Source organism: Chanodichthys erythropterus, chromosome 12, assembly GCF_024489055.1.
Source record: "Chanodichthys erythropterus isolate Z2021 chromosome 12, ASM2448905v1, whole genome shotgun sequence".
NCBI lineage: Eukaryota > Metazoa > Chordata > Actinopteri > Cypriniformes > Xenocyprididae > Chanodichthys > Chanodichthys erythropterus.
In genome coordinates, this window is record NC_090232.1 from 34,153,889 (window position 1) to 34,166,041 (window position 12,153).

Genomic DNA, 12,153 nt, shown 5'->3' on the forward strand with positions numbered 1-12,153 from the left:
TGAGCTCTTGTAATCAAATACTATCGATTAAAGTTACAAAGCACATATTTTTATGAGAGGCACAGCTCATTAAAAAATCCTTATTTACTTGCCTACATGTTGTTCCAAACTGTAATTTTATCTGTAGAACTCCATGAAAAATCAAACAGATCATAGTGAACAGGAGCCATCAAGCTGCATAAAGAACAAAAAGTAACCATGTGACTATATTCCATGTCACTAGGAAACTCTTGTGTGCAAAAGGATGAGGAATAATGACTTGAGTGCACTATTCTTTAAATAAACCTCAAAAACACTGAAAGGAGCAGCAACATAGTCGACAAAAATAGTCATACTGTAAAGGCTAAGCAAGACAAAAACAGCTTTAGCCAAGCTGAATATATATAAAAAAAATAAAAAAAAACAAGCACTCAGAGGAAATCTGAAGGTTAATTTTGAGATGGATCCCCCCCGAAAGACCCTCAGCAGATCATGGGTTTCTATCAGCACAACCTCTTACCTCGGTAAAGCTGGTACGAGCCTGAGTGATGCCACTTCACCAGGTATTTCATGCCAATTGGACGCCAGGCTTTGACATCCATCACCCAACTACACACACACACTGCCACGGAGCAGAGGGTGAACAGCCATCAAACTGTCCATTGAGCTAACATATACGCTGGCAGCTAACATTATAAGCAACTAGGAATTATATAAACAACAGAGACACAGCGACGAGCCTAAAGGCATGTATAAAGGTAAACAGATAGTGGCCTGCGCACAAAGCTCTGAACGGGTAGATGATAAATTATTGAAAGCAGAGAGAGGAGGGAAACTTAGTAAGTAGAGGTAACAAGAACCTGCAATATTAATGCTGGACCAGCACAGCCAACCGGTAGCACCATAACCGAAGGCAAACATGCACACACAAACAGATGGGATGATTTCATTTCGACTGCACTGCAGGAAATGCCAATTGGTCCTGCTGTAATAGGGGTCAATGACAAATAACAGAGCACACAAATAGAGCATATGTACCTTAATCATTCTCAATTTTTTTTTTTTTTTGAAAAATATTTTTATTTATTAATGAATATACATATTAAATATTAATAAAAATTAATAAAAAATATATTTTTTGTTGAGTCATACAACATGACGTTTTAAAACCTGAACTACCTTTGTCTTGTCATAAAAAAGGTCAAAATATTTGATATTTTAAGACACTTTACTGACCTTGATACAGTCATGAGGGTCTGCAGAGGTTTCTTATGATATAATTTCCTATTTTATGTTTTTTTTCTGCATTATTGTTGGCCGAACCACATGACTTTTATTTGGTGAGAAAAGGTTTTTTAAATATTAGTATGCAGTGATTTTTGTTAGTTTTGTTATTTTTATTTTCCCTACAAAAATAATTATGCCAGTTATTTGACGCCAAACTACTTAAAGGGTTAGTTCACCCAAAAATTAAAAGTATGTAATTAATGACTCACCCTCATGTCGTTCCAAACCTGTAAGACCTCCGTTCATCTTTGGAACACAGTTTAAGATATTTTAGATTTAGTCTGAGAGCTTTCTTCTCGGCCTAAATCTTAAATATCTTAAACTGTGTTCTGAAAATGAACGAAGGTCTTACGGGTTTGGAACGACATGAGGGTGAGTCATTAATGACATAATTTTCATTTTTGGGTGAACCCTTTAAAGGGTTAGTTCACCCCAAAAATGAAATTTCTGTCAATAAGTACTCACCCTCATGTTGTTCCAAACCTGTAAGACCTTTGTTCATCTTTGGAACACAAATTAAGTTATTTGATGAAATCCGAGTGTATCTGATCCACACATAGGCAGCACCTTTTGACTTCCAGAAACATGATTAAAATAGTCAACGTGACTGCAGTGGTTTAACCTTAATGTTATGAAGCCATGAGAATACTTTTTGTGTGCCAAAAACAAAACAAAAATAAAGACTTTATTCAACAATTTGAACCGTTGTCACACGTTGTGAACTTAGTGCAGGCTTTCTTGTTCACGTCCGAACGCCAACTCAGTATTGGCTGTAGCTGAACATGTGAGCAGCACGACGCATGCATGTGATGCTGACACAGTAACTGGCCAATAATGAGCAGGCATTCGAACGTAGACAAGACTGCACTAAGTTCACGACGTGTGACAACGGTTCAAATTGTTGAATAAAGTCGTTATTTTTGTTTTGTTTTTGTACACAAAAAGTATTCTCATCACTTCATAACATTAAGGTTGAACCACTGCAGTCACATCGACTATTTTAACCATATTTTTAATTACCTTTCTAGATGTCAAAAGGTGCAATGACGTTGCTGCCTATGGAAGAAAAAAATATCTTAAATTGTGGTCTTACGGTGGAACTACATGAGGGTATTTAATGACAGAAATTTCATTTTTGGGTAAACTATCCCTTTAACAGTTTTCTTTTCATTATAATATAAATGTATCACCTCACATTTTATGCACTTTTTATTCTTTATGCTTCCCCAAAAAATATCAAAATGAATTTATGAACTGCTTTTTGAATAAATTAATAGATTCAGACCAAAAAAAAAATCAGCATCATGTCATTGACCCCTAGATGCAGATTCCAGTAAACAAACTACTCTTGCAGAAGGAGCGCTCCAGACTGTAAAACTCACACCGAGGCGTCTACAAGAACACAGCTCAACAAGTCTAAAGACAGCAGAATAATGAAGAAAATGAAAGGTTGCTGAGATTTGCACTTTGATCTCAAGATGGATGGGTGTTACTGACATTACAAGTGTTCCTTAACTCACTCTCACTTTGCTTTCACAGGCAGATTTACGGCATCCTGCCATGTCGATAATTGATCCTGGAGCAGTTTCTAAGGGATACAACTGGCTCCGGCATCTGAACACTGATCCAGCCTGCCTGTCCTGGTTAACTATGAGCTGATCTCAATTCAGATCCTGTCACGCTCGTTGTGTTCGAAAGGCATCTTGATAACACCACAAACTATTGTGTGCCCATAAGCAATACAGACATAAAAAACGATACTACACGATTGTAAAAGTAATAGCCCAGAGAAGTAAATTCCTCACATTTTTGCATTTATACATTTGTCTCTCCGTGCCTTTTGTTATGCATAAGGCTGAAAGATCTATGGCTCTGACTGGCAGCGTTAAGCAAACATTCACAGAAACCCTGGCACATTCACACATGCTAATTGGGACATTGAAGGGGGAGAAGGGAGGTAGTTAGGGCTTGTTCACTCCTAGTGCAGTTGGATTTGAAACAGAGATTTAGGCCAAAACAGTAACTCACTTTGGCCTGATGAATCGCAAACTACATACTTAGGGCACAACCATTAGTGCTGTTCTGCATGAATTGTTTCGTATAAAAAGAGGAAGTTGGGCTGAAGGTTTAAAGAGGCATGTAATGAAACATCCGAATTTGCTTTGTCACATTATACTGTTATGATACAGTATTGAATACATTTGTTGAGATTTCAGAGATCACAAATAATGTTGCAAGTGATCTCAAAAAGAACCAAAAGAACTTCAATTACATTGTTTACACTGATAAAATTGCACAGAGACTTCTAAAATAATGCATCCAACAAGTATATAGCAAAACTGGGGGGATTGATGGCAGAGGGAACAGAGAGCCATTCTTATCAAGAGATCAGGCAACTAAAAGACAGCCAAAATGGTGTTTACTTTCTCCTTCATTTGGGTAGAGCTCTCTGTTTCAGATCTACATATACAAACTACATTAACATTGAAAACACAGCATAGAAAACAACATTGAGCCTGATAACAAGATACCAGAAAAGAGCTGCGAGTAATTGAGGAAATGTGAGTAGTTTGGGAAAAGAGCACAAGATGGAGAAAGTAATGGATATATGAAGAATGTATAAGTAATTTGATCCTAAAGAGACTGAGAGGTTTAATAGGGAAAATATGATGGGGGTTAAAAGAAAAGAAACTGTGATAGAAACGTGGAATAAAATGGAATACCTAAAAACAGACAGTTGATCAAGAAGATCAGATCGGTCATTTGAGGTTTTGATATCAAAATATTGATTGATTACTTACCACCATCGGAGACAGCCGCAGACTGCAAGAGAACACAGAAAGACATGTGTGAGTGACTCTCTTCACCAACACAAATACACACTGAAGTCTGCAACATAGCAGGGTACTCTGGTGGCATGATACACACACCAGCTCTTCCTGTTTTACTGGTACAGTCTTTCACACACACGCCTCCTAACTCATTCAGATAATGAGATGCATCAGGTACATTCCAGACCCGCCCACTGTGACACATATGTACCGCCCAGTCTGATTTGCCTGAGCATGTCACTTAGTGGTTTTGTAAGAGATTAAGCAAGGGGCTGAAACTTTCTTTAAATTACAAAATATTGAGTCAGAGAATTTTTTCACAGTGAAAAATAGTCAAAGTAGATACTTGGTTAAACCTTTATTTCAGTAAAGCATTGCATTAGTGATTTAGTCACAGTGATGACCCATTTATTGCAGGGTCAAATGATGCATGATACAGTCACAACAGTGGCATTCGGGTGAGTGGACGTGTAAAGTGTTTATATGGGATGGGGGCCAAATGAGTGATTTCCTTTAAATGTGTCTCAAAGGTCAATAAGTAATAAAATTCCCAGGGTGTGTGCTTAAATAGTAGCAGTTTATCTACAAATAGCACTTTTACTAATAAAACTGGAAACAAATAATTTGCTTTTGATTTACGACTTTTTATTTTATTAGTATACACTAAAGTTCAAACGTTTGGGGTCAATAAGATTTTTTGGGGACAAAAATTATACTTTTATTCAGCAAGGATGCATTAAAATTGATTCGAAGTGACATTTAAGATATTTAGAATGTTGCAAAAGATTTCCACCATCAAAGAATCCTGTATCACATTTTCCACAAAAACTATTTTCAACTGTGATGATAATAAGAAATGTTTCTTGAGCAGCAATTCAGTATATTAGAATGATTTCTGAAGGATCATGTGACACTGAAGACTGGAGTCATGATGCTGAAAACTAATAATATTTCACAATAATACGGTATTTTTGATTAAATAAATGCAGCCTCACACTTTTGAATGATTTTAATGTATTTTTTAAATTAATGATTAGTTTTTAATATATAAAAATATATTAAACTGAAGATCAAACAGCACAACATGTAATGAACTACAGGAAATCTATAAAAGAATAAAAGTATCAAAGATTACAATGAATCTGTGAAGGTTTTTCTACATCTGTGAAAATGAAGGAAAGTCTGCAGAATTATGCTGAATGGATTCAAATAAGGCTGAGAGTATACTGTTGAGAGCTGAAAAATTATAAAACCAGCCAAAAATATTCCAACTTCACCTTTTATTCAAACAACATTGAACCTAAACTCTTATAAAATGGTTCTAAACAGAATGCTGACTGTATTAAAATCACCACGTGAAATCTCAAAAAAAAAAAAAAAAAACAGCAATTAATCTCTGAAAGAACTGTTTACTCATTTAAAAATTGATCTAAGCTTTCTCAAACTAAATGCTCCATTCTTACGACAAGAAATTTGATTAATTATACACAGGCCTAAATAGTTATTAAAAGCTATTAAAGGACAGTAAAAGGGGAGCATGATCATGTACAATGCAGAAACAGTCATGGGGAAGAGGAATAAAAAATAACCACGTCAGGCAGCTGGTACCGGAATGGATAAACAGAAAGATAGATGGAGTTTCCATCCAACAGTCTATACAAACAAACGTGCTGGAACTACAACAATCCTTTCCCAACATGTCCTTGTAATTCAGCCATAATTGACCCTTGTTTTATTTAATACTGCAGTTGAAAAACCAGTGGGATTTTCAAACTACAATTTGAAAAATAATTCCCAGAGAATGCGGAGAATGTGGAAGACTTTGTATGATGACAGTTTGGATCAAAAGCTGACTCTGTTGTTGGTCAACATATTTGAGATGACATCAGCACAGCCTATAACTTCATTATACTGGTCCGGTGACATCAGAAACATTCTACACTGTCTTACATCAACTACATTACCATCACGGATGACCGTGAGGTGTAAATCATTGACTGCTGAGCCTTGCTGAAAGCTAGATACCTTAACTATATAAACACAACAGTGTTAAATATTTGTTTTCACACTATACAGTTTATCACATATCCTTCATTTACATTGGTATAATAGAAACATGGACTCTCTTCCACAATGAGGTCATATATCTCTCATCCAGTTTAAATGTATTTAAATTCACTGTAAAACTTTAAGAGCCTGTTAACGGTTTAGCTATTTTTAGCATGTTGTCACGAGGCATTTACAACTGCAGGAGTCACAATTTTAAAAGTAATAAAAATAACAAAAACTATTAATTGTAAAAAAACTGTATTTTTAAATAAAAAGATAAATAAATAAAAAATCATGTCAACGGTGTTATTGCAATATAAAATCCTTTATGAAAACATTTGAAACATTCATTTAGGCAAAAAGTGTTGTGAGGAGGAGCCACTATATATATATATATATATATATATATATATATATATATATAACCACTCAAAGGTTTGGGATCGGTAAGATTTTTAATGTTTTTAAAAGAAGTTTTGTCTGCTCACCAAGGCTTAATTTATTTAATTAAAAATATAGTAAAAACAGTAATATTGTGAAAAGTTATTACAATTTAAAATAACTGTTTTCTATTTGAATATATTTTACAAAGTAATTTATTCTCGTGTTGGCAAAGCTGAATTTTCAGCATCATTACTCCAGTCTTCAGTGTCACATGATCCTTCAGATATCATTCTAATATGATGATTAGTTCCTCAAGAAATATTTGTTATTATTATCAATGTTGAAAACAGTTGTGTACTTTTTTTTTCAGGATTCCTTGATGAATAGAAAGTTCAAAAGAACAGCATTTATCTGAAATACAAAGCTTCTGTAGCATTATACACTACCGTTCAAAAGTTTGGGGTCAGTAAGAATTTTTATTTTTATTTTTTTGAAAAGAAATTAAAGAAATGAATACTTTTATTCGGCAAGGATGCATTAGATCAATCAAAAGTGACAGTAAAGACATTTATAATGTTAAAAAAAAGATTAGATTTCAGATAAACACTGTTCTTTTAAACTTTCTATTCATCAAATAATCCTGAAAAAAAATATTGTACACAAATATTTTGTACAATTGTAAACAAATGTTTCTTGAGCAGCAAATTGACATATCAGAATGATTTCTGAAGGATCATGTGACACTGAAGACTGGATTAACGATGCTGAAAATTCAGCTTTTCCAACACAAGAATAAATTACATTTTAAAATATTTTCAAATAGAATTTGAAATTGTAATAATATTTCACAATATTACTGTTTTTACTGTATTCTTGATTAAGTAAATGCACCCTTGGTGAGCAGACGAAACTTCTTTTAAAAACATTAAAAATCTTACCGATCCCAAACTTTTGAGCGGTAGTGTGTGTATATATATATATATATATATATATATATATATATATATATATATATATATATATAGAAAAATATTAATAACAGTGTTATTAAAATCAAAGCTAGTATTTCTGATTTTGTAATACCTTCCTCTAACTTCAAAATCTGTCAGTGATGTTACTGTGGTAATACTGGTTCCAAATGATTAGCTCTAATTAGGAGTAACACCACAAACGAAAAATCATGGCAGCCAATGATACATTCTTTTTCTTAACTCTATAGTTATTTGGTGTGACCTTGAATGAAAAGAAAAAGAAAATAAAACAAATTAAACAGTAGGTTTAATGCAGGATTGATACGTTTCACTCCACCGCAGCTGTAGAATGAGCCACTATGGGAAAGGACTGCTCTTGTACTAATCTGGTAAAAACAAGTACTAATACATTCTGAAAACAGCATCTGAAACCTGACAATCAGGCACTAAGTCTACAGCAATGGGAAGACTGCTACTGCACTGAAGTCAGAGTGATGTTAAACAATGTAGTGATCATTCTTCAGAACCTGTTCAAATGAAATGCCTCCAAGACATTACAGAGAAAGCAAAGCGCTAAGCATCTTGCCTAGATTTACACTTCTCTTATGTCCTCTCTTCATCCTGCACCCTCTAACCCTTTCTGTTTCCCTCCCTCCTCTTTTCATTCCAGTGGGTTCCCTTCATTTTTTGGCAGTGGAGCTGCTTGTAACCACATATTGAAATATAAGTGGCCTTTTCCAAGCCCCCATATTCCAACCTCTCCACCCCTCACATTCCTGACTCTTTCTACCCCAAATCTCTTCTGCCTTCTTAATGTAACATAGAAGATCGTGGCTCACAGAAGCTGCTCTTTGTTCACTGTTGATGAGGTTGATCTAAAATAAATCTATATTTTTAGAAGAATAAAACCTATACATCTATTTATCTCTTTACAAGCTTTCATGCTAACTTTAATATTTTGCGTATTTAAAGATCTTTTTGAATCTTAAACAAATCAAGTTAAGTCATCACTTGATGTCAAATCTGGGTCCTGAGGCAAAAAAGGTGGTGGAGAACCACTGCACTGAGCAATACACATTTACAGGCCAAATAATATATTTTAAGAAAAATAAATGATTTCAGATGAGTTACAGCCGCATAAGTTCAGCCCCATCTTGCTTTCATCTCAGCATCTCTCTTAGTCTAATGACCCTGGTGTGACTTAATTTGTTTTCCTTCTCTTCCCCTCCGCTGTGCATTCACTAACAGAGCAAAGACTGTGGAGAGATCCATAAATACCTCAGGGTTTACATATACTTTCAACTCTATGCAGCTGGATGGCCTGTGATCACAAACAGATATGTGGATGTATGTGTTTCTTGCTGTATGAGGCACATTCCTGATGTTCCTGCTGAGACAAAACCTGTAGGATCTAAACACACAGAGACTACATTCTATATATAAAATCTAAATATACACTCACATTAAGCTTTGCATATATATATATATATATATATATATATATATAGATATATAATAAATATATATAAAAGGAGCATGGGTATTGGCTCACCACTTTATGCCAAATATCATGTGAGAACTGTCAAACAATTCATAAAAATCACATTTCTCAATGCAAGATTGCAAAGAGTTTAGCATCAAGCATACATAATATTGTGGAAAGATTCAGGGAATCCAGAGAAATCTCAGTCTGTGTAGGGATATTTCTCCATTGAATGAGACCTCCGTTGAATGTGCGTGACATTTGAGCCCTCAGACAGCATTACACGAGAAACCATCACGTTACTATGTTAAATATAGACACATGGACTTTGGAAAAGCATTGTCACTTAACAGTCTGGTGTTCATCAAGAAATGCAACCGAGTTCTCTGGGCCTGAGCTCATCTCAGATGGTCCAAAAGACAGTGGAAATGTGTGCTGTGGTCAGATGAGTCAATGTTTCAGCTTGTGAGTTTTCAGTCCCAACGAAAGGGACCATCCAAACTTTCATCAGCAACAGGTGCAAAAGCAAACATCTTTCATCGTATGGAGGTGCATAAGTGCAAACAGCATGGGTGACTTGCAATGAAGGAATCATTGACGTGGAGGCATGTACTGGAATTGTACAAATACATAAACTGCCATCAAGATAACATCTTTCCTGGGAAGCAAGACAATTCCAAGCCTCATTCTGCACATGATACATCAGAGTGGTTTCTTAGACACTCTACATAGAAGGGATGCGCTTGACTGGCCTGCCTGAAGTCCAGATCAGTCTCTAATTGAAAATGCATGGCACATCATGAAAAGGAGTATCAGACAATGATGACCACAGACTGTTGAGCAGCTGACTTTTATCAGGCAAGATTGAGCAAAAATCACACTTGCAAAACTTCAACAATTAGTATCAGTGTATTCAAAAGGTAAGGGGATGTGACACAGTGGTAAACATGCCTCTGTCCCAACTTTTTTGGAGGGTGTTGCAGCCATCAATATCAAATTTTGTTTATATTTACAAAACAGACTTAAGTTTGTCAGTAAAAACATAGGAAATCTTTTCTTTGTACATTTGTCAGTTAAATAAAGGTTAAAAAAGAATGAGATTCTTGATTTTACTGCATTTTACAAAATGTCCCAACTTTTCTGGAAATGGGATGGTGTATTTAGCATGTTATATTGTAAACATCATCACAAAAAAATTATATGACGTATTCAATTCTATGATCTATGAGATTTGAGAGTTTTAGGTGCGGAACTAAATATGCATATACAAAACATCACTTGTTATACATCCATGTGTGTTTGTTTACACAAGGCTGTGGGCATCACATGCACAACACCTCAATGCTATGTTTGCAAGGGTAAAATATTCAAACATGCACTAGCTGACACATGGACAACTTTATGATGGAATGTGAAAGAACAGCTAGCATACACTCACAAAGGCATGATGTTTGTATACATATAACCTCACAAAGGCAGGCCTGTCATTAAACAGCATTTGCAGGCTATTTCACAATATTTCTATATGACGTATTTCTGAGTGAATCAGGAGATTCAACAAGTGGGGGGAGTTGCAGTCACACACTTCGCACAGCCCATGCAACTGTTACTGAGAACATTTTTTTTTTTTAGAAAGAAATACTTTCAAGATGTCAATTTCAAATAAATGATGTTATTTTGAACTTGCAATACATCTGAACTACATCCAATAATAATGGAAAAAAATGTATCATGGTTTCCACAATAATATTAAGCAGAACAACTGGTTTTTTTACGGAGCCACACACGATGTGGGAAAAAATATAGAAAAATAAAATATATATATGTTTTTGAACAAAGTCTCTTATGCTCATTAAGGCTGCATTTATAATAATAAATGCAGAAAAAAAACAGCAATATTGTGAAATATTATTAAAATTTAAAATGATGGTTTTCTATTTTAATATACTTTAAAATATAATTTATTTCTGTGATGCAAAGCTGAATTTTCAGCATCATTACTCCAGTCTTCAGTGTCACATGATCCTTCAGAAATTATTCTAATATGCTGATTTGATACTCAGTTATTATCAATGTTGGAAACAGTTGTGTTGTTTAATATTTTTTTGGAATCTGTGATACTTTTTTCAGGATTCATTGATGAATAAAATGTTAAAAAGAACAGCATTTATTCAACATATAAATCTTTTCTAACAATATAAATCTTTACTATCACTTTTTATCAATTTAACAAATCTGTGCTGAATAATAGTATTAATTTCTTTCGAAAAAAAAAAAAAAAAAAACAAAATTTTGAACAGTATAGTGTATATTGTTATAAAGATATTATTTTAAATAAATGCTGATATTTTTCAACTTTTTATTCATCAAAGAATCCTGAAAAAGTATCACAGGTTATAAAATAATATTAAGCAGCACAACTGTTTCCAACATTGATAATAAATCATCATATTAGAATGATTTCTGAAGGATCATGTGACACTGAAGACTGGAGTAATGATGCTGAAAATTCAGCTTTGCATCACAGAAATAAATTATATTTTAAAGTATATTAAAATCATTTTAAATTGTAATAATATTTCACAATATTATTGTTTTTTTCCCTGTATTTATTATGAAATAAATGCAGCCTTTGTGAGCATAAGAGACTTCGTTCAAAAACATTAAAAATAGTAATGTTTCCAAACTTTTGACTGGTAGTGTGTATACATATATTAAACATGTACACACACATAACTGCATAGGAGAAAAAGGGATAAAATAAGTATGTGCTCAGAGACAGAAGGAAAAACTGAAGGGAAATGAGGGATGTCAGTTGGTCAAAAAACATGTTTGATGACCACTCTCCCTCCCACAAACACACATTCCAATAAGGTGTTTGAAAAGTAACAGACAAGGTTTATCCAAACCCAACACACCGTGGTTTGAGAGGAAGCAGGAAACTGTGGGACTAACAGCTAACGGACAAACAGATTCCAGTGTTTACATTTGAATCTGAAATGAATAGTGCCTCGCATTGATTGCTAAATTTCCCCGGATAGAAAGAGTGAGTTGTGTGAGTCTACAGAGGAGAGTATCCAACAATTGCCTATTTGCTTTGGCTTTGAGAATGCTCAAGCTCATTTACCGGACAAACTCTTTAGGACAGAAATACGAGAAGTAGTATCTG

At 34.3% G+C, this 12,153-nt stretch overlaps 1 protein-coding gene across 5 annotated transcripts in view; it reads right to left on the minus strand.

Moving 5' to 3' along the window:
• Nucleotides 1-12,153, minus strand: part of rgs12b (regulator of G protein signaling 12b) — a 54,723-nt gene that overhangs the window by 8,905 nt on the left and 33,665 nt on the right. For all 5 annotated transcript variants that reach the window (XM_067405348.1, XM_067405349.1, XM_067405351.1 and 2 more), the window contains one exon: nucleotides 4,068-4,089. In XM_067405348.1, the coding sequence (XP_067261449.1) occupies nucleotides 4,068-4,089 (22 nt within the window). The remainder of the gene's footprint in view (nucleotides 1-4,067; nucleotides 4,090-12,153) is intronic.